This window comes from Prunus avium, chromosome 5, assembly GCF_965620075.1.
Source record: "Prunus avium chromosome 5, drPruAviu1.hap1.1, whole genome shotgun sequence".
NCBI classification, from domain to species: Eukaryota; Viridiplantae; Streptophyta; class Magnoliopsida; order Rosales; family Rosaceae; genus Prunus; species Prunus avium.
The window spans coordinates 27771560-27798303 of NC_142288.1; the positions used below are offsets into that span (position 1 = coordinate 27771560).

Here is a 26744-nt window from a genome sequence, read left to right on the forward strand (position 1 = left end):
AGCAAATCTGATAAAATTTGCTCAATTAGCTATTGGACGTCAAAAAGGAAAAAAAAAAGTATATTTTTTGGTGAAGAAAATTTGGGAATTAAAAACCTTTAGAGTTTCACTCCACTGGAATTTCTTGTTTTAAAGTAATCAGTGTTATAATTATCTCTTGTATTTTATCTGTGTTCTAATTTCTTTTTCCAGGTAAAGGAAAAAGATGATCCTTGGTGCGCAAGCAAGCCATTAATCATCTCTATAATTTAAAGAAACAAAAACAAGGATACAGAATTTGGAACTTGAATTAGAGGAATTAGTGATGAAGAAATCAGTGCCACTGCAAGTGTGTTTCACTTTCACGAGGGTTCTGAAAGCAATGGCTCCTCCTACTCCTACAATTCCAACTTCAACAACTCTTGTTACCTGTCCTCCTTAACTGCTCTCAAGAAGATGAATGGCTTCCAGCTCCAACGGTTAGGACATGGCCAAGAAGATCTCCATCTCCCCTACTTCCTCCTCCTCCCTCTATTCCTTTGGTGATTCCTGCCTTGATCTGTTTTTCCATGTGAAACCACTACGTCACCTACTCGAAGACAACACCATCCAGCAGCAGGCTGATTATAATCATTTTCCCCTTAACTATCTGAAGCAACAGCTGCCTGTGGCCTGGTCCCACCCTCAAGCTCATCTTCAATAACCACCCCAAGACTCTATTATTCAACCTCCCTTCCCTTACCAGTTAGTTTTGGGGTTTGTAAGACCTTCTCAACATTTTCTACCGGGTTCTAAAACAAGGCCAAGGCGCTGCGGAGAGGCTCTCCACCATGACCCGGACTATAAGTTGTTACACGACCAGGTTATGGATCTCTTGGCGGAGGGGTTGAAGTCTGATATGGACTTATTGAAACCGCAGCACAAGCTGGAACTGAAGCCAGACGAAGATGGCGACGAACTTGATGCTGATCTTTTGGTACCTGGGGCTGCAGCGTTTGTCATCAACGAAATCTCCGACCGCCACCTCGCCGGGGCCATTTTGCTGCGTGAAAGGATTGCAAGGAGGCTTTTCCCACCAGAATCAGATCAATCAGAAAAGTGGGAACGGCTAAGGAAGGCTTTGGTTCCCTTGACCAATAACTACAATCATCGAATCATGTACGGGAATTCCACACAAGAGGTCTCTGTGGTTAAAAAGTGTTTGGAGGAGGTGAAAGCAGCAGCAGAAGGAGGAAGCAATTTAAGAGGCGGCAATGTCATAATAAAGCCGGTTGCTCTGCTTCCAAATGAGATCATAAAATATGTAGAAGATGAGGGTTTTGGGGAAGCGGCTGAGCTTCAGTGGAAGGCAATGGTGGAGGACATGTACCTAAAGCAAAAGCAAGGGGAAGAGAGTTGGGCAAATTTAAAAACTGCTTGGCAGTGTTACCAGTCATAGAATTGGCAGTGAGTTTCGGACTTGTGCTGTCTGAACTGATTGAAGATCCGGCATGGAAAGGAAAGGTGATCAGTTTCGGTCATTTGCCTGATCAGCCGCTGCTGCATTTAATACAAGGCGATGATCTCAAGTCCATGCGCGAGTTTATGATGAGGACATGCTTCAGGGAGTCCAACGAGGGTGTTGATTTTCGGAAGGTGTTTGATTTGATTCTGGAAGTGGTTGTGAATGAGAACTTGATGGCAGAGCAGATTATCAAGAAAGTGTTTGTGTTCACCGACTTCAGGGGATTTTTTAGCTGCATCTCGACGACTCTGTATGAGGCAAAACAGAGCAAGTATGAGGCGCAAGGCTACAGGAATGATGCAATGCCACACATTTTGCTTTGGAATATTTGTGACTGGAAGTTTCCTCATTCCGAAGAACATCATCCAGGGGTGACGATGGTGAGTGGCTTCTCCGACAATTTGATTAAGTCCTTGGACAATGGTGGGGAAATTGGCCCGCACGCTCTCATGGAAGCAGCCATTGCCGACAAAGAGTATCAAACTTTCTCTGTGGTTGACTGAACTTCTGCAGTTTAGTGAAGATCAAAAACTTGCAGATAAGCGGCAGGCCGGTTTAATAAGTAGCAAATTTGATCAAATTTGGTGAATGAGCTTTTTTTTTTAAATTCCATCTTTTGTTCATCTAGCTCACATCACTTTTCTATGATTTGTGATTCTTTTTAATTCCAAAGATCAAGTAATAAACACTAAGAAAGCATGTGAAAACACCAACATAAAGAGGCTGAAATTAAAAAAAACATTCTTAGAATTATTTGACAGTGACTAGCTCAAGTCTAGCATACACGCCAGAGGAGAGAAATACATGATATTCCTAAGAACTAACAATCGACCAGCCAAGTTATTTCAAAACTGTCACTACATATTCCCCAAGAGAAAGGCAAGGCTACATTCTTCAATCTACAACAACAGAGGCAACTCTATATTTCTTCCCAACAATGCTTCAACATGGAAAAATGAGAGGATATCAAATTCATTCTACAAAACTTAAAAGTACCGATGCAAAAAAAATAACCAGGTTTCTTTATAACCCTCTATAAGGCATTCATTAGAATGAGGTTTTAGGAGCTTCAGATGCTAGCGATCTAAGCAGTCACTGCTTGCTTGTTGGCAAATGCAATACCCTTTTCAATGCTGGCTTTCAGTTCCGGCTTAAGTGCTTCCAAAGCCTTCTGCTCATACTCTGTCAAACCTTGGAGGTCAGATGGTATCAAAGCTTCAACCCCTTTCCTTCCAAGCTTAACCCTTGATGCAAAGAAAGGAAGCTCTGTCAGATCAGACTCTACATAAGAGCACTCATAGACATCCCCATCTCCATCCAGTGCACGCAGAGATGACTCGACGAATCTAGCTGCTGCATATGCCATTGACAATGTAGCAGATCCAGCACCAGCCTTTGCCTCTACAACCTCGGTTCCAGCATTTTGAATCCTTACGGTTAGCTTTTCAACTTCTTCATCAGTGAGGCTGACTGAGGGTTTTGTCTTTGATAGAAGGGGTAGAATGGTTATCCCAGCATGTCCACCAACAACTGGGACATCAACATCAATCAGTTTTAGATTCTTCTTCTGAGCAACAAATGTGTTTGCCCTCACAACATCCAAGGTAGTAACACCAAAGAGCTTCTTTGGGTTATAAACACCCTTCTTTTTCAGCACTTCTGCAGCAATTGGCACCGTGGAGTTCACCGGATTACTAATAATGTGGATGAAGGCCTCGGGACAGTTATCAGCCACAGCCTCAACTAAGTTCTTCACAATGCCGGCATTGATATTGAAGAGGTCATCACGGGTCATACCGGGCTTTCTTGGAACACCAGCAGGTATGACCACCACATCCACACCTTTCAATGAATTGGCTAACTCAGCAGCTCCGGTGAAATCAAGAACCTGGGAGGGAGTGTTGCAGTGACTGAGGTCAGCAGCAACACCCTTGACATTTGCTATATCATATAAATGCAGGTCAGAGACCAAAGGGGACATCTTGATCAAAAGAGCCAGGGGCTGACCTATCCCTCCAGCAGCTCCAAGAACAGCTACTTTATAAGAGGCCTGGGGTTGAAACGGAGTTTGAACCACCTGGGCTCCCTTGTGGGCTTTTAGAGCAAAAGAAGCTCGAAGAGCTGCGGTGGTTTCTTTGCCCAAGAAAGAGGTCTCAGATTCACAAGCGAGAGATGTAGTTGCCTTGAGGCCATTGAAAGAACTCTTAAGAGGGTTTTGGGAGTTGAACCTCAAAGCACAAGGCTTTGACTGTGGAAATGAGACTGCTTTGTGGCCAAGGGAACAGGTGGTTCCGATGGAAAAGGTAGCCGCTGCTGATGTTGCCGCCATCTCACAAACTCTGCGCCACAAAAATTTAAAATTGCATTCAAAAACACAAACAAAGCAAAGATTTTTACATCTTAATCAACATACAAGTTCCAACCCAATTCACCAAATCAAAAAATCTCAATAATTGGTTATTTACATTAAAATAAAGTCCAGAAAATCAAATAACATGAAATTTTATGTACAAGATTCCAATGAAAATTGAACTTTCAGAAACAATAAATGAATACACAGCTGGGAATTGAAAATTCTGAAGAAGCAACCAGATCTGAAAACACAACTAAAAGATCCATGAATGCTTGAATTGAAATAAAAAGCAATTGGAAATCAAAGATAATGAGAGAGAGAGAGCGTGAGAAGACTAACCTTGAAGATGCTGAAGGCCACCTACTACAGAGCTCTCTGAGACGCGACTTTGGAGAGGCAAAGTATTGAGAAGAGAGAATATAAAGGAGTGAGAGAGAGAATGGGGTTTTGGCCCGTCTTGGGTTTTGCTTGTGAAGTTCGTTAAAAACTCCGCCAATGGGCCTCAGACGAATCTACACTTTTTTTAAAACAGCTACCTCTTTCTTATATCAATCGATGCGTGCTGAGTGGACCCAAATATCACCGAATCTCCCATTTTTGTTTGCTTCCTCCTGCCGCTAATCTCTAATTATTTTCAACGGCCGCGATTAATCCAAAATAATAAAAAAGCTGTGACATTGTTTTAGTCTAAACTAAACTAATGATTTTATTCCTTCTAATTCATCATTAAATTCCACTTTCACCCTCATATTTTTAATGGTCGTGATTATAGTCCCTATAGTTTACCAAGCATTCCAATTTAAGTGAAATTTGCCTCCATTAGGATAAAAAAAAATAATTTGGATTGGATAATTAGACTGCTACAAATACAAGAAAGAGCCACGCTAAATTGAATGTATTTGAAATAACTAGATATATATTGCATTTGAAATGACTCGTGTGCAATGAATCATTGAAACGGACATAGAATTTGTATCATCTAAATTCATAGAATTTGAATCCTTCCATCCAAATAAGGCAACAAACATATATCATGGTATGACATAATATGAGGTAAGTTTCTTTATCATCTGAGAATGTTTCTTTATTATTCTACAAGCATTTTGATTTTTTCTTTATCCCCCAATTCAATCCAACTCAACCATTTTCTTTATTCACAATTTCACATACCATAAAACCATTAACACTATATTATATCATAACTACAAACTCTCTTGGTAATCCAATGGGGAATTCCCACTCAGTCTGTTGGTTCCAAGGAAACTGTTACCTCATTACAGAAGTAGGAAAAACAAAAACAAAAAACAAAAGAAAATTACACAGTTGAGAAGGCTTCCTCCTTTCATACATTAAGTTTTTCCATCTCCCTCCTAAGTGCATTAGCCCTTACCAAGCTCCCAATGGTATTCACAGCCAACTTCAAATCCTCCCAAGGATTCCCAGGCACCACCCTCTTATACAAATAGCTGTCAAAGGTCATCTTCTGCACATACTCATCTGCACACATCTCCACAAAAGCCTCCCTCGCCGGGTTCGACCTATAAAACACCTTCTGCAACACATCCAACACCTTATAAGTAGGCCAGTAAGTCTTGTCCCACTTCTCCAGGTACTTCCTTAAATCCGCCTCATTTACCATCCTCTTTCCATTCTCCGACCCCTCAACTATTGCCTCTGCACACATCCTACCACTCTTTGCTGCAAAGTAGATGCCTTCACCCGAACATTTTGTCACATACCCCGCTGCATCACCAACGAGTGCTACTCTGCCTGCTAACCTTCGGGGGCGGGGGTGTTCGGGAATTGGATGTGCCTCCACTCGCAGGATTTTGCCGCCTAGGATCTTGTCCTTGGCTCTGTTTCTTGTTGCAAGTTGGAATTTCTTGATGTCTCCTTTGTGAGTCACAGTGCCGGTACCAACTGCTACATGGTCACATTTAGGGAACACCCACCCGTAAAAGTCCGGTGAGACATCATCACCAACATACATCTCAGCAAGATTCTCATAGTACACCATTTTATCATCAGGGATTTTGATTCTCTCCTACAAAAGGCAGAAACCAAGAATTTAATTCGAATGGATCAACACTGAACTAAGTGTAAACAACTAATCATATTTCAGCAATGCACCTGGGGTTTAGCCTTTTACCAAAATTTTGACCAAATATAGAAGATACAACTAAAACTCTAAACCAGGTAAATCATTCAGTAACATAAGGGTTTTTCTTGTTCTGTATGCTAAGCTAACTACGTTTTTCAGGAAAAATTAGAAATGCATACCAAAAACCATGTCTCAATTTCGAGTTACTCATATAGATACAGTCATTTCAGCCAAATAAATACCAAGAAAAGAAAAGACTTTTATGCAAGCAACCAGAATGTTAATTAACAACTTCAAATCAAAGAATGTGCCTAGTTCATTAACACAAAGCACAACAATTGAGTTCAATTTGAATTAGAAGTTGCTTTCTTCCACCAAGTTTTATAATCAAATTGCAATTTCCTGCAAACAACTCCCACATGCAAAGCTGACAGAGCAAGCATTAACTGAATTTAAAACAAAGCAAGTTCATAATTTACCTGAAAGGCAATGGCATACTCATAATCACCAGCATCAATACTCTTAGCCACTCTAGAATTAGCCCCATCAGCTCCAATCACAGCATCAACCTCCAAACTCTTCTTCACACCAGCCCCACCGACCTTGCCATCATACTCTGTGTAATGCAGAACGTACGGCGCCTCCCCATCTCCCGGTTTCTCCATCTTCAGAAACAACCCATTTATCACAGTCGCCCCATTCTCACTCGCCCTGTTCCTCAAGTACTGGTCCAGCACCTCACGCCTCACCATCCCAATGTACTCGTGCGGCTTCAGAGTTTGACCAATGTCAACGGCCACATTGGACGGCGAAATCATCTTCATCTTGGTGACCCGGCGGTCGATGATGTCCAATGGGAGGTCAAATTCACCCACCATGCAGAGCGGGATTGCGCCGCCGCAGGGCTTACAGTTGTCCATTTTTCGCTCAATTAGGAACGTCTCAATGCCGCCTTTGGCGAGGGTCTCAGCGGCAGCGCCGCCTGCAGGGCCGCCTCCGACGACGGCGACCCGGAGGTTTCGACCCGTGACTTTTGGACTGGTTTTGGCGGCATTGACCTGGAACCTCCGGTGGTTTGAAGGGTTTAGAGAAATGGGTTTTGCTTGGATTGTGAAATGGGGCTTTTCTGCGGAGGCTTGGCGGAGTCCGATGAAGGACTTGAGAGCAATGGAGGCCATTTTTTTGGGGTTGGAGCTGAAGCGGAGGAGGGGCAGAGTGTGATCGTGGCAGAGAGTGAATTTTTATGTTTTTGGTGGATATGGTTTGGGATATGAGTGGGGAAAGTGGCCGTTGGATCAAGAGAATGAAGGGCCAGGATTTTTTGTGGATAATGAGTTGGATTTTTTGGATTTTAACGATTTTTAGGAGGGGTCGTGTACTGTTCTGGCTGTTTTGTTTGTCTTTAGAATTCGGAGAGGCTGATGTTACGCCACGTTGTGTACTTTTGTAATGAGTTTGTTTGGTTGTGGACGTTCTAGGATACAAGTCAGATATCTTTACATGCAACCAATGATGCTTTGCCACATCAGTACTTTTAAACCTCTTTTCTACGGCACTGATTTGTCGTAATAATGTTACACTCCCAACAAAAAAAAAAAGTTTCCTAGGCTCACAAAACTTGTGAATTGAACTTTTAATTGAATATGTTAATCAAGAAGTAGAAGCAAATGTACTGATTAATTTGTTAATTTTGGGATATGGACATAATGTTGGTTCGAAAATGAATGAGTTGTAATTAAGCATGTTTGTTTTTTATTTGTTAAGAAAAAAACACGATCCATACGAGTTCAAATTTGAATAAATCAAACATCACTGTATGGTTTCAGGCCAAATTTACATCCGTCATAGTATGTAGGGAACAAATTTTGATCAATTTGGTTAAGCTTGTGAGTACTCTTCGTCTTAAGTCCAAGACAAATTTAGGGAAAATATTTGGAAAAGTATATTACTTGGCTAGCTTACTTCAGAGATTGCAGATGCACCTATATGGTTTGCCCAACATGTTGAAATAAAAGGCCAATTTTGTATCTTGATAAATTGAGGTGAAGTAACTTAGATGGGTAGGTGAACCCCCCAATATAATTTCCTTTTAACATTTTTCACACCAGCAAAATCATAGCCCAAGCCTCCTTCCAAGGGTTCCACTTTTCCCCTTGCACGTCACTATTTGGCTTTCACCACCCACCTTGATGCCTTGTAAAATCATGAGAGAATTTTCATATCCCAAGCACATTCTAAAATATTTAAAAATTATGGGACTTTTTTTTAGACTCATACCGTTGCAAACTTGTATATTTGTATAACTTGTAAAACAAAGACATACTCATGGTAGTTGCATTAGGTGAGAATGAGCAACGGTTGGTTTATCAAACAAGCTAGCTAAGCTACCCACTCTGTTTTTCTCTTCCCAAATCCAAACACATTCTAGTCTTTGTGCACGAAATCTTAATTCTACTACTTATAAGTCCTTGTACATTGTGTTTAAATCCAAACCCCAATCTTCCATTCTATTTTGGAAGGCCTAAAGAAGCACATTTTCATCTAACCAAGTACCAAGCAACCATGAAGTTCATGGTGGCGTTAACCATGATGGCTATGACCATCTTTGGCCTCCTCATTGATGGTCACAACTGCAAAATTGTGCAGTTTATATTCGGCGACTCCCTCTCCGACGTTGGAAACAACAAGTACCTAAGCAAGAGCCTTGCCCAAGCAAGCCTGCCATGGTATGGGATTGATTTTGGCAATGGACTGCCTAATGGGAGGTTCTCTAATGGCCGCACAGTTGCTGATATAATAGGTAACATATATATGTAAAAACGCAAAAAAGCATATAGTTTGTTCTGCATGAGTTTCTTTTGCAATCCAATTTTCTTTAATGTATATGCTTAATTTGTTGCCTTTTTTTTGTTTTGTTGTCTGCTGAACATGTTTGTTTATTTAGGTGATAACATGGGCCTCTCAAGGCCACCTGCCTTTCTGGATCCTTCTTTAACTGAGGATATAATTCTAGAAAATGGAGTAAACTATGCCTCCGGAGGTGGTGGAATCTTGAATGAAACTGGTGGCCTCTTTGTAAGTTGCAGCAACCTTAATATTAAAAGACTAGCTTTAAGATTCATTGCATGTAATATGATCATCAAAATGTCAATTGCAGATTCAGAGGTTCTCACTCTACAAGCAAATTGAGCTGTTTGAAGGCACACAAACACTGATAAAAAGCAAAATTGGAGCACAAGCAGCACAGAAGTTCTTCCAAGAAGCTCGTTATGTGGTCGCTTTAGGCAGCAACGACTTCATCAACAATTACTTGATGCCAGTTTATAGCGATTCGTGGACTTACAACGATCAAACTTTCATCGACTACCTAATGGAAACCCTACAAAGACAACTCCAGGTTGTGATCTTTAATTAACCATTGATTATTGATAAGGTTATAATTATCAAAGTTTCTTAATTTGTACTAATTGTGATCATGTTTTTGAGTAGCTTTTGCACAGCTTAGGGGCAAGGCAGCTGATGGTGTTTGGGCTAGGACCAATGGGCTGTATCCCACTCCAAAGGGTTTTGAGTACATCTGGAAATTGCCAAGATAGAACAAACAAACTAGCTCTCAGCTTCAACAAAGCTGGAAGCAAGCTAATGGAAGACTTGTCCAGCAAGCTTCCTAACGCAAGCTACAGATTCGGCGATGCGTATGATGTCGTCAACAATGTGATCAGCAATCCAGACCAATATGGTATGTTAATGTGCTCTTCAGTATCAATTTTTAAATTAGCAGGTCATAGAAATTAAGACAGAACATGTTCAGATCTACTTGTATCTTTCTCTATTGACCTTTTCGTGTTTCTCATTTTTTCTTTCTGCATCTTGATGATGATTTCATCCAAATTCAACCAACCATGGTAGGCTTCAGTAACGCGGACACACCATGCTGCTCATTTGGAAGAATCCGACCGGCTCTGACATGTATCCCTGCATCAGTATTGTGCAAAGACAGAAGCAAATATGTGTTTTGGGATGAGTACCATCCATCAGATAGTGCAAATGAGCTAATTGCTCGTGAGCTCATCAAGAAATTCGGTTTTTTGCGTGTTGATGAAAACGGTCCTTCCCCTGCACCCGCCATTGCTCCATCACCAGAGGAATAAATTGTGCACTGAAACCAGCAGGGTCTGCTACTTACAATTGCTTCCTAAAGCAAATTCTCAGTGATCATTAAATAGAATTTTCATATACCACTAGGATTATGGTTTGTGAACTCAAATATTTGTATTTCTGATTGTTGGAGATTTTGCCCATAGAAGTTTTTACGCTGTCTCTATTATACATATTTAGCATCAATGGCCATGAAGTTTTCAACTCACACATAATTGTCACCCATAATGATGATAATATAACTCTTTATGTCTCTCTCAAATAAACAAGAGGTCTCCAAATTGATATCTCCAAGTTAATAAGCTGCATATTGTGGCCAATACACATATATTACATATATATATTATATAATACTTCAAGCATCTACTCCTTGAGTCCTACTTCTTTTAGCCCTAATAATAAACTCAAATGATGAATGATCTAAGAACAAAATTCTTGTTTACAATAGTCCATATATAACATTACATTGTAAATGCCAAAACCAATAGTAGCAGGAGAAAACTAGCAATCCACACATCTTCCAAATTGCGGCTTTGGAGTGTGGCGGTTGTTGGCTCCAGATCCCGGGTAGTCATGAAGCTCCACATCCATTCTTTCAGTAATAGTTTGCTCATAAAAATTATTCTCTGTGGTTACCTGTTCTAAGTCCCATCAAAGTAAGTCTCATGCAAAGTTTCATTAAAATATAGAGAGCATATAAATTCTGGCAATCAGCTTTATGGTAGGTCATACCAGTTTGTTATTTCCTGCAATTTGATGAACCTGAAGGCTTCCAATTCCTGCATATTTGGTACAAAAAGAAAATCAGAATAAGGACAATAATAAGAAGAAGAAGAAGGATTAAGAAGTAGAAAGTCGTTAAAATCTTACTTGTAACTGGGACGGCATTCAAGCAGATAATAAGTTGGGAAAACCCCAAGAAGATCACAAGCAGATGAAGGAGAGTGCCTGCCAATGCCATCTTCTGTAGCAGTCTTCAAAAGGGCAAGTTCTATATGCAAAACTGAATGTTAATTGTGATAAAGCCAGCACCTCCCAATTTATACAATTCACCAACAAAGCTGTTCAGACCTTGTTTGTGTTTGTTGGGTTTTGGGAAAAAGCAATGATATGATATGATATGATAGTGGTTAAAGTCAAAAAGGTGAAACAACAGAAGCGTTTTGCAAGACAAAGTGTGAACCATAAATGTGGAAGTGGAAGTGGAAATTAGCCCCAATGCAGTGAGGTTGAGGTGGGGATGTAATGAAAATGATATTTTAAGTGAAAATGGTGGTGAGAGAAAAGAAGGGGACACACTATAATGCAAGTGGAGGGTGACACAAGAATGATGTTTTTGCAAAACCTTAGCTCATGCACTAACTTGTAGGTTAAAAGGGTCAGTGGAAATCATCATCATTGGAGCTCAAGGACATATTCAATGAATTTCCGAGAAGAAACTCACTGAAAAAGCAACTAGGCACTTAACATTCTTTTTTTGTGATTCAATTTGAGTGGCATGTCAACTAGTGAGTTGCAAAAACAAACAGCAGCCACCAAATGTGGCAGCAGTTTTCTGGACGACAAGTATGACTTGGTTGAATAAAGTTTGTAGAGGATAAATATCCTGGCCTATAATCATATTTTGTGTCTGTTTTTTTTTTTTTTAATTAGCAGAAAGAAGACATGATGATAATTAAGCTTGGTAACACAATCAGTTTTAGCATTCAACTTTGTTTGACTTCAGCAGACATATTGGTATCAACCTGTCGTGCTTTTAGTTTAACTGTTTTGACTTTATAAATCACCAATTAAGTTTCATTTGCTCCTCCATTGTTCGGTGTGTCATTGCACTTTATATGGTTACTGACAAACAGAGTGATATGGCTGTAAAACCCGAGTGTTGACAATGAAGCAAAGTAGCTGATGTAACAGCCAATTCCAAAAGGTGATTAAATTAATTAACTGGTTTTAATTGTGAACCCTAAAAGCCTAAATATCCGAAATGGGATGAGAAAGTAAAAACGATAAAGCAAGAAAGGCAAGGCCCATACTTTACTTTCTGCTAACTTTGCATGCTGCATTATGACTTTTTAAGTCAACCCTTTCAGATGGGATCCTGTGTATTCATGCTCTGATTGTATGAACGCACCAAATTTAGTCCAACTTTTCATTGCATATGAGCAACTTGCTCATCTATCTTTCCATATGTGAGACCACGATACATATATAATATATGTGTCTATATGCACTTGTTTAATTCTCGGCTACCAATCGTGTAGAAAAACTCACGTGATGAGAGAGATAAAGAGAAAGGTTACATGAATCCGGTGTTAGGCGAATGAGTTTCTTGGGCCAGGAGTCCTTTCTTCTCTGTTGGGTCTGAATCAAGATTCTGTTAACACATAAACTAGGGCAGTAATGGGCCAGCCTCACAGGAACTTTGGCATGCTTTATAACTTGGGTTTTTGAAACCCTAAGGCAAAGCTTTCAAAGGGCTTGGTGTTGCTTGCGCTTCGGTCAAAGCCCATATTACAATCACCTTCAACTTTCAACTTTCAAACTTCAACGGCATTGACAAGGGCCTCCATGAATTTTAAAGATGATTAACAAGCACTTGTTGCAGCCTATTTCAAAGCAAGCTTACTTTAATTATAATTAGGAAATTTCTTCTAAAATTTCCATCCTAATCTCTTCCTAATCTAATTTTTGTTTATTAATCCTGTCCAAATCAAATTGTGGAATGAGCTCCTAATTGAAAAACATGTTAATTAGCAAAATCCTTAACCGTCCACGGGGCTGCCCCACAGTTAACAAAGCAACTTTAACTTCCAAATTAGACTTGTTTAATCAATATTTTAATCCAAATCTCAGGTATTTGATTAACCTAATCAAAACCATTTGACCATTACACCGAAAGACGGAAAAGATATGCTCATAAACTTTTTATTTTATCCCTACCGTGTATTAGTATGGTCTACGCGTGAAGTATACAAATTGTGGATGCTCTACGCGTGTCCTCCACTATAACACGTGTTCCTTATCTACGGGAGCTTATGTACAAACTTTGCAGGCTTTTAACTTTTATTCTTTTCTATAAAAAGAAAAAACTTTGAGCTTTTGTGGGTGGGACCCTATTGCTAAGTGTCTGTCTGCAGCTGATGTGGCAACAAGTGTTTTTCTAATCTGAAATCTGAAATTAAGATTGTATTCTATGACTCGATCCGAAATAGGCACAATTAGAAAACAAATTAAGTTAGTTTAGAGTATTCATACACGGCAAATTAAAGAGATAGAATTATAGTAAAGACTTTGTAGCTCAAGTGATTAATAGCATGCATTTGATATGTTAGGTTTAATTTCTTTTTCTTCAGTATTGCTTGTATAAAAGAACATATATTAAACTATATTGAGAACATAACTGTAGTAGAATACGTAGCAAGTGATGCATGATAAATAGAGTAACGCGAAGAAAGAAATCCGAACTCGAATGCAAAGTGGGGAATACATCCGTCTTAACTAATTTGGCTTTAATCCGTTTAAATCATTCAAGCGATTTTTGGGTTACCATGGAAGTCAAGTTATAATAATAAAAAGATCGAAGATATATATGTTTGGGTAGCACCGAATTTCCATGCACCAGAAAGAGAGAATCCAGATGAAATTTGACAAAGGGAAATCTGGAGGCCACAAGAACTTGTGGCTGAGAATCAAACCCACGTGCTGACGTGGCACCCACCTCTAGTTTAAACGGATTAAAATCGTAGACGACGTTTTACTACGCCCAATGCCAACCGAGACACCACCACTCAAGACACCCCAGAAAACCTCTCAACAAAAATACTCGCGCGTTTTTTCAACACTGTTTGGCTGCGGAGAAAATGCTGGAAACTAAGGACCCTGCGATCAAGCTCTTCGGGAAGAAGATTCCCCTGCCCGCCGACATCGAGGACCTGGGCTTCACTCAGCCTGAAGAGAAAGAAGTAGATGTAGAATCAGAAGAAGAGGACGAAGAAGATGAAGAAGAAGAAGAGGCAGAGACAGAGCAGGTACAGTTTTTACACTGAGAGAGAAGGTCTTGTGGAACTTGTTTATTTGGACCCTTTTGTTAAAATGCTGAGACAAGCTTTTTTTTTCTTTTTTTTCTTTTTTTTTTCACTTTACATTTGGTGGTTATGAGCTATGACAATCTTGTTGGTTTTTTCCCCTTTTTTATTTGGAGGGAGTCTGATTTGGGGTTTTGAGATGTTTGTTTGATTCTTAGTTCTATTTTGTTTGATTTTTCTGATCCTATTTAAAACGGGGATGATTAACTTTTATGTCTAGAAGATGAAACTAACCAGGAAAAGAAAGTGGAAATTTTGAACCTTTATTGGTCACTTGAGAATTGGAAAATTAATTTTTTTTGCCTTTGGTTTGTTTCCTTCAATTTTGTTAACAATGAAACGATTGTCAGTCAATGGAAAGTATAAAATTTGATCACTTATGTTACTTTTCTTTTTTGGTTACTTAAATTCAACTTACATATGCCAGTCCTTTTTTTTTTATTTATAAGTTTGTGTGTAGATTAAAACTGTGAAACTGTTCATGCTGCTTGATATCCTTCAGAGTCAATAGTCTTCATCTGTGTCGTTTATTTTTCTTTCAATATGAAAGGGTGTTTCCTGTTGATTTTCTAAATCTGTTATTTTCATTAAATTTATAGTCTTTGTGGTAATAATTTTCTACATATCTGGGACTTCATGTAACAGAGTGATTGAATTCTCTAATTATATAGAAGTTTCAATAGCTTTGATTGTGTCAATGAAACTATAGTACAACCGAACTTATAATTTTAACAAAAAAGGAGGCAAAGATTATTGCTTTTCATTGAAAGATGAAGAAAACTCCTTGTAAACATATAAATTTACAATATTTCTTGTTGCTTGATTTTGTTTGTAGCTGTCATCACAGTGATTACTTATATAATGATTCAAGTATATTTTGCAATACTTGTTCCTAAATCTAATTGTGAAAATTTCAGGATCCACCATCAAGAAAATCCCCTGAGAGCATGGATCAAGATGATGGTCCTCCAAACACTGAAGACCCAACAAACGTGGGCGTATTACCAGATTCTGATGTGAACCCAATGCCACCTTCTATGGATGAAGAAAGTGCAAAATCAAACACTGCCAAGACTGAGAATACTGAAGCAACCAACTCGCAAGAGAAAACCCTGAAGAAGCCTGACAAGATACTTCCATGCCCCCGCTGCAATAGCATGGACACTAAATTTTGTTACTACAACAATTACAACGTCAACCAACCACGGCACTTCTGCAAAGCCTGTCAAAGATACTGGACTGCAGGCGGTACCATGAGGAATGTGCCTGTGGGAGCGGGACGTCGCAAAAACAAGAACTCTGCCTCACATTATCGCCACATCACCATTTCCGAGGCTCTTCAAGCAGCTCAAATTGATGCTCCAAATGGAGCTCACCATCCCGCATTGAAAAGCAATGGCAGAGTCCTCAGCTTCGGAGTGGATGCCCCCATTTGTGATTCCATGGCTTCTGTTTTAAATCTTGCAGATAAAAAGGTTTCGAATGGTACTCAAAATGGCTTTCATAAAAGCGAAGAACGGGTTATTACAACTCCTTGCAAAGGTAGAGAAAATGGTGATGATGGCTCAAGGGCATCTTCTGCAACAGTTTCAAAACCACAGTTGCAGAATGTCAATGGCTTCTCTTCACAAATTTCTTGTCTTCCGGGTGTTCCTTGGCCTTATCCATGGAATTCAGCAGTTCCCCCACCGGCCTTTTGCCCTCCAGGTTTTCCTTTGTCATTTTGTCCTGCACCTTATTGGAACTGTGGTGTCCCTGGCACTTGGAACGTTCCTTGGTTTGGTCCGCAACCTGCTTCTCCAAACCAAAAGTCCCCTAGCTCTGGTTCAAATTCTCCAAGGTTGGGGAAGCATTCAAGGGATGGGGACATTCTAAAACCAGAGAGTTTGGAGAAGGAAGAGCCATCAAAACAGAAAAGTGGTCGTGTTTTGGTTCCAAAAACATTAAGAATTGATGATCCAAGTGAAGCTGCAAAGAGTTCAATATGGGCAACACTTGGGATCAAGAATGATTCCATCAGCGGGGGAGGGCTGTTTAAGGCCTTCCAATCAAAAAGTGATCAAAAGAAAAATGTCTCTGAAACCTCTCCGGCCTTACGAGCTAACCCAGCAGCCTTGTCTAGATCCCTCAATTTTCAAGAGAGCTCATGAAGTAGTTGGCCATGATGTACGATTTTTTTATAAAAGCTGGAAGAGTTAGGTTGAGTTCAACCCATCTTGTATGAGTTTTGACAGCTAACCCCATCCAGCAAGGCCATTTTGGTTGAGCTGGTCGAAACCAGGAGGTAGAAATGGAGGGGCAGTCTTTACTACCTAGGTTCCTCGGTGTGGTAGGGGAACTAATGTAGGATAAAGCTCTAGTGGCAAATATTGTTGCCTTTTTGTAACACTAAGCACAAATGTACTTAGTTTCCTGTGTTTATGTTCTTGTACATATCTTTATATTTGTGAAATACTATGATAGAATTGGAGAAAAGATATTTTCCTTCCATTCTCCTTGGTTCTTTGTTCAAATACCAAAAGTTTCTTTGACATGATACAGAGGCAGTCTTGTTCTTGTTCTAGACCTAAATTGCAGATCATCTGTCAAAAACCAAGAAACCTAAATTGCAGGTCATCTGTCTAAAACCAAGAAACACATTCTTAAAATCCGAGACTGCAGGTCACAAAAGGTGAAACTTGAAGATTTTTCTTCTGAGAAAACTAAAAATGCATTCATGCACTGCTTGCATGATGCCAAGGAAGCATCAGTCATACCTTAGATAATGAGTTACTAGCCATTATGATGCTGATAAAGAAGGGAACTATGTGGGGCTAAAATGGAGATGGCGACAAACCAACAAATTGGTTCTTTTTTAGTCCCCTCTTTATTAGATAAACTTTAATTAAATTCCTGAGGGCCAAGTGCTTTCCTTTTCACCCTCAAAGGTCCTCAGCAACTTGCACAAAAGTTAGGTTCAAAACTGGCGATACCATCCTTCTCTCTTTTATTTCCTAGTTTTCTTCTCTGTTTTAGTATTTGCGTTGAAAAAGCAAACTATGTGAGTTCTATATCGGAAACTTAACAAAATAAAATAGAATTTATACGTAAGAGAAATTTTTGGAAAACTTTTTTATATTCTGCCAAAGAGTTTTGGCTCATCACATCAATTGCCTTTATTTTTGTTTCTTTTGTTTTTGCCCTTTTCTGCAGTGCCTCTTTTTCTGATATCACTGCAGCATATGTCCCCCATGATTGATGAGATTGGATTAAACTCATAGGGAATGTTTCTCCTTTGATAAGAAAATAGGGATATTAGGATTACCTAGTGAAATGTATCTACTTAATTTTCTCTGTAGAGCACATCTTTGGATGCATCAACATCAGATAAATAAATAAATATATATATATATATGTGTCTCAAATCAATCATCAAACAACAAACACACAGATATTTTGGTGCAACAAGCAAATACAGGCCACATATTTTGTAAAGATGAGTTGTTTTATGGGACCCCAAATATGCACATAATGCCATCAACCTTTTTGGCACTCTCTCTTACTTTTTATTTCCTTTTTTTGGTCTTTTTGCCCTTTTCCATACGAAAGCAATTGCCCCTCTAATTTCATCCATATACCTAATTTTAATGCAGTTTGGGGGAGACAAAAGAAGATAATAATAATAGTGACAGAGTGTGTTCAATTTCTGGATCACAAATCTCTAGCCATCTGATATATATTTGAATGTCAACTAAATCTTGAACACAACCTTACATGTTTAGCTTTTATGAGATTACAACAACCTAATGGCTAATTTGGTAATATTGCTAATGGTATGTTTGAGTACGTCTTGGCTCCCCAAGTCCCTGTTATGTCGCCTGCCCCTATGAGGAAATTGATCTATCTTTCTAACTAATAAGACATAAAGGCCACTTTGTACAGAAATGAAAAGAAAAGAAAAGGGTTTGGTTAAGGCATGTCATCCCACTGCTCTAACAGACTAACATGGAGTTGTTCCATGCATGTTTCTCCAATTTCCCAACTCTCTCTCTCTCTCTCTCTGCATGCATAATGAGCCTAACAGCATGGAAGCAACTCATTCAAGTATTCAATCAACTAATTAATAGACTTTTTATTATTATTTAATACAAGCGATATTGATATTGGGATATTGAAAGAGGGAAGAATCGAACTTAAGACCTCATCAAGTGCAGTGGTAAATACTTTTAACCACTTGAACTACAAATCTCTTAACTTAAAGAGCATATTAAGCAAAATATGTTATGACTCGAATTATTCTTTTTTAAACCATGGCGGGGGTGGGGTTGGTGGTGGATTCTTAACAAACCAACCCAAACTGTGCATGTTAATTATTATTATGGCACATCACCAAGTTTTGAGGTTTTACCACGTCCCATTTGGCTCAACTAATGAACTCTGTGTGGCCTTTCATTGGCTCCATCTCCATGGATTGAATTGAAGATTGATGTAGAAGATGAGTTTGGTCAGCGATTTTGTCCTCTAACTTTCCACTTTGTCCATGATTAAAGTTAGGTGTGCTGGTAATTAAAGCTGAGCTGCTGACTTTTGCTCGTGGAAAAGTAGCTTTTGGTTTTGGAGTCAGAGTCAACCTCCCACTATAACTTATCCCCTGTGCTGAGTGCATAGAAAGAGAAACAAGATTGCAATTATTTTGACTAAGCCGAAATCAGTTTCAAAGCTACTGATTGACACTGTTAATTGACCTAGATTAATGCACACATACGTAAATAATTATTAATTATCTATAAATGCGTAAACGATTGTGTTTAATAAAACAGCAACAGAAAAAACATGTGAGAATCGATGTATATCTTTTTTTTTGATGAAAATCGATGTATATCTTGAATCTTGGTTCAAGTACATAAAAGAGTTGTAAGCCTAGGCCCCATGATGAACTATCGCGTATATATTAATCATCTTTCCCATTATATGGACTGAAGAGTGGTTTGGATTAGTGCTTGTATTAATAAATAAATAAAAAAACGGGAGGAAAAGTTCAGTTTTCAACGAGTAACAAAAATCAGAAGTGTATGCCTCTCCTTTCTTTTAACTTTTTCTAACATTTGAAATGCCTAGCATAAGGAAAGAAAAGAAAATTGAAAAACACTAAAGAAGAAAGTGCGGATGTGATGCTTCACTTCACATAGAAAAGCAAGAAAAATCAACCCACTTGCAACTTTTTTTCTTCTTCTATCTATATTCTTCTTCCTCCTATGACTTCCAACTCTGGAACTGGCTAGGTCATATGATGGGAGAATGTGGGCCGTCCATTGTCTTGTAAAGCCCATTTAAACTACTTCACTGTAGAGCCCTTTTAGGTTCAGCCCTTTTTCTAGAGTTAAGGGATGACAGTTTGTCAGGTTGATACAAATATTTCACATCCAACGAGCGCGAAACTCCAACTGGGCAGGCAGACATGTAGCAATGCTAGTCTTCGACTCTATGTTAATGTTTGAATACATTCTGAGCAAGTTACAGAAGAACAAATTGTTATTGGATTCTACATCCTCCCGAATCTTGTGCACGACGAACATTGCCATAGAATACATTTTAATTGCTGGCTACAAGAGGAGAGACAAATGGTTAGGATTATCTGAATGGGTTGATCTACCTGATGCAGGAGTGCGTTGTTGGTGACCTATGTCCGGACCCCGATCCCCATCATCTACAGAACAAGTGTAGAAATCACTATACATTCACTATACATTCCAAAAACAAATATATGACTCTGCACTGCACCCCTCAATCCAGTCATTTGGAATATCCACCATTCACAGGCTCATCTCAACTCTGTACTCAAGTTCAACTACAAAACCTCATGCAAAAACAAATACAGGACAACAACTTTCATGATTTCTTCAACTCATCTCTTACCAAGCACACGCACACCCTTGCTTTTATTTATTTTTACTTGGAAATCCATTTTTCACTTGGAATGGAAAAGCATTGATGACTAGGTGAGGTGAGTGGTTGATACGTATGGTTGCATATACGTCACATTAGTACATCAAGTAAGCTTAGCATGATTGTTGTTGTTGCTCGCTGCAGGCTTGTACTTGAGATTCCTACTAAGGTTAAAATGTTGAACGTTAAAGGTTGGCATGCCATAGATAAGAGAGTCTTGTCTTGTCCCATCATTTGTTGGAATGTGACACAAACATACGCATGCACTTGGAAACTAGACTAGTTTAATTAATTAGATCGAGGTCAAGCGCTGAAGCCTTACATTGCAGAAAAACTTATTTGTAATGGAAATATCACTGCTTTGTTATTCCTGACGAATAATACAATGACACGTGAAAAAATTATGCTACGTATCATTCCGTTATTAGCTGGGAATAACAAAACAATGTTATCTCTGTTTCATGAGTGTTTTTCCTTATATTGAGGGTTGTGTGTGTCCTGTTTACACGTGGCAGGGAAGAAAAAATAAGTAGGTGGAAAATAGCAACATGCAACGCAAAATAGCCAAGGGGAGAATGAAGAAAATATCCATCCGAATTTCTCATATATTCAGAGGTAACAGATGACAGTCTGTAAGCTTGATACAAATGTTTTACATCCCATGAGGGCAAAACTTAGCCATGCTAGTTTTCCACTGTATGTTCGAATCAATTCTAGAGCAAGTTACACAACACCTTAAATTGTTATTGGATTCTGCATCCCCCTGAATCTGGTGCATGACGAACATTGCCATAGGCTGACAGTTCAATAAGATCCATGTCACGACCTGCATTTCAAAGGAATATGCCGTCACTAATTTGCTACTAAATTAGTTGAATTCATCCCTGCAAGGATTTCCACATGTATTGGGGTTTCTTGGGATTACCTGCAACCCGACAGTAGGAACTTTTCTGAATGAGCTCAGCTCTAGAAAACTCAGTCCGGTTTCCTTTTGATCGATTGACTGTTGCCTACAGTTCGTGAGAGAAAATATTCTTTTATGAAGAAAAGTAAGATGTATCTTCTACAATTATAAGTAAACAGCGGGACTATATTCTTTAAGTCAGCATACAGAAACTAGACAGGCAAGGTGAACTTCAGTTTCAATAATGATTTGGATGCGAATGAAGAGTACGTGCTTCATCAAAAGGAAGTGACATGAAGATGAGCCGCCATAGCTGAGAATTAAGTGGAGCCATATATATTTTGGCAGCCTTTAAAGGCCACGATATATAGCATACGAATGCACTGCATGCTTACATATACTGGTGGTTTGGTTTCTCTGGCTGGAGATTATAACCAAAAATAAGATACAACATTCATGTAATAATCCAAGGTCATGAAGAGGAATGAAGTTCATACCTGTAAAACTTGACAGTTATCAAGCGTACTTTGTCCTCCCTGAAATGTGAAAGATAAAACAATCAGGCCTCGAAAAACAATTCAGGGGCCACGGGCCTGAGGGAAACAAAATAAAGAAATAAAGGTTCAGCAGTCAAGATCATTATATTGGATTGGGATGACACATAAGCCCACTTCCTGAACTCCTTTTTGGTTTACTGTTCCTCTCCAAGCAAAATCAGCACAATAGGCATGACAAAACACGTTCAAGTTGGTTATTAAACTTTGTCACATATCTGCCACACCATGCCTAACAGAATGAGCTTCTTCCTAAAACATGCTAAGTAGCTCTCCTCTTTGGAAACTGATGCCTTGGCCAGTGCATATTATATCCAGGCTTATGTTTCCAGTGCCCTATCAATCCAGTCATTTGGATTTACCTGAGCCTAACATGTGCCAAATTGGTAAACAATTCACAGGATCATCAAACCTGTATTACAGTCAAGTATAAATGATCAGACAAAAGGTATTGTACCTCACGGTTGCTGAAAGGCCTAGACAGTCCTTTACCTATATCTGTATCACCATGATTAACCATATTCTATCAGAATCTGGTTTAAATTAAAAAAAATCCCACAACACTATTGCATGCCATCTCCAAGCTTCCATTCTCTAGGTCTATGGTCACAATCAAATATGGCATTTGCCACCTCATTGTCGTCCTGACCAATTAACTGCTATAACAAGACTCTAGTTTACCTTCTATGCCTTTTGCACTATAGGTAAGCTGAGTTCTTTACCTAATCTTATCCTAATGTCTCTCACCTCCAGTAAAAATGTGTTTATGTTGTATGCAAGTGCATATTTAGGCTAACTGAAGCAAATCCCTGATTTTCCAACCAATAAATCAGCCATAAAGTCCACATGTCCACAAACAACTACTGGTTTCACATAACCATGCTTGATGATGGCAACTAACATTATAAACAATGGCACACTACATAGCGAAAAAAGAACTCAGCTTTAAAGTATTACTAGATGGATGGAATTCAACAACACAAGCATTTCCAAAAATGCATCTCTTTTTATACAGAATGCTACCAACAGAAATAATCCGATTCCATGGGAAAGTCACCAAACAAAAAAGGAAAGATATATATCAAATGCATCCTAAACGGAGCCTTAATAGCCAAAACCATAATGAACCAACTTCACAAAACTCCGAGCACAAATCAAAGAATCAATGCCAACAAACAGAACCGCACAAAAAATCATAAAAATGGTGAATTTGAGAGAGAACGAGGAATTACCTTAGAGTAAGGCACGATGTGATCATAATCATGACAGAGGCAACCTGGGCAACCGACGAGCTTCCGGAACACGGTGTTTCCAAGAGGGTCCCGACGCCACCGGTCTGGGTCTCGACCTCTGATCTTCTCAGCCTTTTCCCAGCATTGCTGCTTCACACTGTACGGAAAGATTCGTGGGTTGGTGTTAGAAGAAGTGGCGAGCTCTTGAACCTCTTCCAAGTCCCGATTGAGAAGAGAGACCGGCGATGTGAGCAGGGAGGCGCGAGACTTGGGAGAGCTGCTTCGTTCGAAGCCGGAGGAGGGCGCTGTTGTTCGGTCCTTGAGTGGAGACGAAGGGCGGCTCCGCCTCTTTGGTTCTTTGCTTGGTCTCATCTTTTCTCTTCAGCTCATCACTCTCTCTCTCTCTCGCTCGGCCAATCGAATGGTAGAATGGATATCTGGTTTTGGAGACGAATTTTGGATCGTTGGATGTAGAAAGGATAAGAAAATTTAGTGAAAAGGCAATAGTACCCTCAATCCCTGAGAATAGAAGCAAGCAACACCTTCTCCTCTGCTGCAAGTGCAACATCACACGCCATGTCTCTTGTAAACGCCTATCTTTTTCTAAAGTAGCAATCTTTCACTCTATAATTCTCTCTTGATCCCTCCAAATATGGTTTTCTGGGGCATGCTTGGGATTCAATTTCATGCTTAAACATCCATACTTTTTTTCGTCTTAAAAGCTCTCTTTTTGGTTGGTGGCAGAGAAATCCAATGGAAAAAATAATAATATTTTTGACCCAGAAATTAGTCATCTACTCTGAAGTGTTACCAAGTTTCAAGTTTCAAACTTTCAAGTGTTATTAAGTTTATTGCTTTGATCTGTCATGAATTACTTTTTATTGCTTTCATGTGAGAGTCGTGAATGATTGTTGTTATTTCCAGACCATCTGTGTTATGTTGGATAGTTTGTGCAGAAAGATATGATTTTGATTTTGGTTTCTCAACACTTGTCACAGAAACTGAGTTGGACTAGGAACACTGAGCGCTGTGATACACATGGATACTAAGGAAGGGTAATAAAATGTGAAGAAATTAGTAACACGTGAGAGGCACGAAATCCATATGAAACAGAAATACGGCTTTCGCTTGTTTTCTAGAGTCTTCCCTGGGCAGAAGACTTGGATATTGATGAATAGTTTTGCTTTCACACTGAAACTTCTCTGCAATTTGACTCTAACTTTCTATCTACATATGAGACATGACCTGGAAATTTCCATGTGATGACGACGGTGATGCTGAATAAATTAACAACGCAGACGAAGTAAGTCACCAACTCTTTTGATGGAAACAAGGATGACATTGGATTGAATTTTCCTCATCTTTTACACAATGACTTCACAGGAACTCTCTTAGCTACTACTTCTATATATTATAAACCAAAGTGTGGTTTCCACTCACAAGTCTCAAGACTCTTAACCTCCTAATTAAACAATATTAAGCACTCTCTCTGCCCTCTAGCTACTTTGTTTTTGTGTTTTTTTTCCCCCACCAAATATGGAGAAGACAATGAGTGAAGCATTTGGCTTCCACGCCGTTTCAGTTGTTCTCTTACTCCTTATCATTCTTAACTTGCTCCTTATCCAAAACTTGCCCTCCGGTTCCTGGTATGCTCTAGTGCCCTTCTTTATATGCTTCCTTTCCGATTTGTTTCAGATTATTGTTTGGTCTGAGAGCAGCAAGTGCAAGACCATCCAAAAAAGTGGTTGCATTGCCAAGAAACAAGAAGTTACTTGCCTTCATGAAAATGAAATTGTTGTAGATGACAAGAAACAGCTGTGTACGGGAGAACTTGGACAGATAATGGAGAAACTGGGAACGTTATTTGATGCAGATGGTGGTAAAGTAGTTGAGGGGAGAGTTGGGTCAAAGGAGATTGCTGACTTGTTTGAGGAGGAACCAAGCCTGGAGGAAGTAAAAGAAGCTTTTCATGTGTTTGATGAGAATAAGGACGGGTTCATTGATGCAGGGGAGATAAACAAGGTTCTCTGTGCATTGGGTTTTGTTGGAGCTTCAGAACTGGAATGCAAAAGAATGATCAAAGCCTTCGATCATAACGGAGATGGACGAATTGATTTCAATGAATTTGTTCAACTCATGGAGAACAGCTTCTGCTGAGCACAGCATAAAATCCTCAACAATAGACCAGAGAAATATCTCTTCTATTATATTACCACCCTTTCATTAGTATTAGATAGTGATCTCGAATCAACATTTGGGAAAAAATGGCTTAGGCCACTGACACCTTTCTTTCTTTCTTTCTTTCTTTCTTCTTTTTTTCTTTCCCCTTCTGCTTTCAATGTTTCAAAATCAACTAGGCTACTTCTGTCATGACCCTGCAAACATTTGAAAACTGATGAAATTGGAAACAAGTTTCTTTCCAAAAGATAAAGGGCAGGGCTTTAAGTTGCAACTGTCAAGAAGTTTCGAAAGCGTTGACCAAGAAAAATAAAGCCATTAAATGTCAATAAGTTTACAACAAGATACATAACTTGCTCAGAAAGCAAACTTATATATGTTATCATAAATCAGTTATATGAGAGACAACTACGTACTTTCTGTTGGCGAGTAGAATATATTCTATTCTATTTGGGTTTTATTTATTTTTCCTTTTGTATAGATATTATGTAATTAGGATTCCACTTATTTCCTAATTAAACCCTACTAGGGTTTGTAACCTGTATTATAAATACCTCCTTTCGGAGAATGAAATATATCTAAAAATATTCTACCCATATTGTTTGACTTGGTATCAGAGCCAACTTTCTAGTGACCTGTGTGTGTTGTGCCCACCCATGTTCTACTGTGTGCCCTAATTTCTTTTAGGGTTCTTGTGTCTGTGCCTTTGCCGTGTTCCGATGTGTGCTCTGTCGTGTTTGTGTCTCTACTGTGTTCGTGCATCTGCCTCTACTGTGTTTGTGCCTCTGTTGTCTTCGTGCATCTGCCATATTTGTGTCTGTGCTGTGATCTGTTGTATACCCTGCGTGATTTGTTGAGTTTCTGCTACAATCATGGGTGATAATTCCATTGTTGCTGCTGCTGCTGCTTCTGCAAATTTGCGTGTTTCTGACTCTATTCCAGGTACTGGCTCTAATACTTGGATAATTGACACTGGTGCTTCTGATCATATGACTTATAATGCTAAATTTTTTGATGAGTTGTCTAGTAACACCCGTGACCCATATATAACTAGTGCTAATGGTTTGCCCTCTCCAATTACTGGCGAGGGCACCATTTCTCTCACCCCAACTCTGTCCTTGTCTCGTGCGTTATTAGTTCCCAATATCCATTGTAACTTGTTATCTGTTGGTCGCTTACTTGATACACTTAATGCTTCTGCTACTTTCTATCCTACCCATTGCTCTTTTCAGGATCTCAAGACTCACGAGGTGATTGGGCATGGTAAACGGATAGGGGGGTTGTATTATTTGACATTACCTTCTGCACCAGTTCGTGATCATGTCGTTAATATTGTTCAACGTTGCAGTGTCAAAGACAAACAGCAAATTTGGTTATGGCATCGTCGCTTGGGACACCCGTCATTTGGCTACCTTAAGTGTCTGTTTCCATCTTTATTCCGCTCCTGTGATGAGTCTAGCTTCAAATGTGAGACTTGTGTAATGGCCAAGAGTCACCGTACTGTTTTTCCCTTAAGTAATAATAAAGCTGCCTTGCCTTTTGAGTTAGTCCATTCTGATGTATGGGGTCCTGCTCGTGTGACTTCAAATGGTTTTCGTTGGTTTGTTACGTTTATTGATGACTGCACTCGCTTAACATGGGTGTATTTGATGAATAATAAACATGATGTTGCCTCTATTCTCCCTGTTTTTTGTGCCATGGTGTCTACTCAGTTTCATGCTCATGTTAAAGTTTTTCGGACCGATAATGGCGGTGAATATGTGAATCATAC

At 39.3% G+C, this 26744-nt stretch overlaps 7 protein-coding genes and 1 pseudogene across 7 annotated transcripts; 4 read left to right on the top strand and 4 right to left on the bottom strand.

Moving 5' to 3' along the window:
* The first annotated feature begins 844 nt into the window (after positions 1-844).
* LOC110762277 (uncharacterized) lies at positions 845-2478 on the top strand (annotated as a pseudogene).
* Positions 2213-4335, bottom strand: MDH (malate dehydrogenase). Its single transcript, XM_021964978.2, has 2 exons — positions 4176-4335; positions 2213-3822 (listed from the first exon to the last, which is right to left on the bottom strand). Exon 2 carries the CDS (start codon positions 3810-3812, stop codon positions 2568-2570), a length of 1245 nt encoding a protein of 414 aa, XP_021820670.1. The 5' UTR covers positions 3813-3822; positions 4176-4335; the 3' UTR covers positions 2213-2567.
* Positions 4336-5003: 668 nt separating this feature from the next.
* On the bottom strand, positions 5004-7204 carry LOC110762352 (Pyridine nucleotide-disulfide oxidoreductase family protein). The gene is made up of 2 exons (XM_021964980.2): positions 6417-7204; positions 5004-5880 (listed from the first exon to the last, which is right to left on the bottom strand). Exons 1-2 carry the CDS (start codon positions 7113-7115, stop codon positions 5179-5181), a joined length of 1401 nt encoding a protein of 466 aa, XP_021820672.1. The 5' UTR covers positions 7116-7204; the 3' UTR covers positions 5004-5178.
* A 1209-nt stretch (positions 7205-8413) lies between these two features.
* On the top strand, positions 8414-10703 carry LOC110762353 (GDSL-like Lipase/Acylhydrolase superfamily protein). Its single transcript, XM_021964981.2, has 5 exons — positions 8414-8737; positions 8882-9012; positions 9095-9334; positions 9427-9676; positions 9847-10703. Exons 1-5 carry the CDS (start codon positions 8500-8502, stop codon positions 10086-10088), a joined length of 1101 nt encoding a protein of 366 aa, XP_021820673.1. The 5' UTR covers positions 8414-8499; the 3' UTR covers positions 10089-10703.
* On the bottom strand, positions 10508-11124 carry LOC110762354 (uncharacterized). Its single transcript, XM_021964982.2, has 3 exons — positions 10966-11124; positions 10828-10874; positions 10508-10731 (listed from the first exon to the last, which is right to left on the bottom strand). Exons 1-3 carry the CDS (start codon positions 11054-11056, stop codon positions 10597-10599), a joined length of 273 nt encoding a protein of 90 aa, XP_021820674.1. The 5' UTR covers positions 11057-11124; the 3' UTR covers positions 10508-10596.
* Positions 11125-13838: 2714 nt separating this feature from the next.
* CDF3 (cycling DOF factor 3) lies at positions 13839-16670 on the top strand. Its single transcript, XM_021964984.2, has 2 exons — positions 13839-14123; positions 15098-16670. Exons 1-2 carry the CDS (start codon positions 13956-13958, stop codon positions 16328-16330), a joined length of 1401 nt encoding a protein of 466 aa, XP_021820676.2. The 5' UTR covers positions 13839-13955; the 3' UTR covers positions 16331-16670.
* Positions 16671-20681: 4011 nt separating this feature from the next.
* On the bottom strand, positions 20682-23446 carry LOC110762403 (HNH endonuclease). The gene is made up of 4 exons (XM_021965039.2): positions 22796-23446; positions 21507-21545; positions 21031-21115; positions 20682-20931 (listed from the first exon to the last, which is right to left on the bottom strand). Exons 1-4 carry the CDS (start codon positions 23165-23167, stop codon positions 20849-20851), a joined length of 579 nt encoding a protein of 192 aa, XP_021820731.1. The 5' UTR covers positions 23168-23446; the 3' UTR covers positions 20682-20848.
* Positions 23447-24216: 770 nt separating this feature from the next.
* Positions 24217-25582, top strand: LOC110762370 (putative calcium-binding protein CML46). The gene has a single exon (XM_021965006.2). The coding sequence runs from the start codon at positions 24332-24334 to the stop codon at positions 24950-24952; it is 621 nt and encodes a 206-aa protein (XP_021820698.2). The 5' UTR covers positions 24217-24331; the 3' UTR covers positions 24953-25582.
* Positions 25583-26744: the final 1162 nt, after the last annotated feature.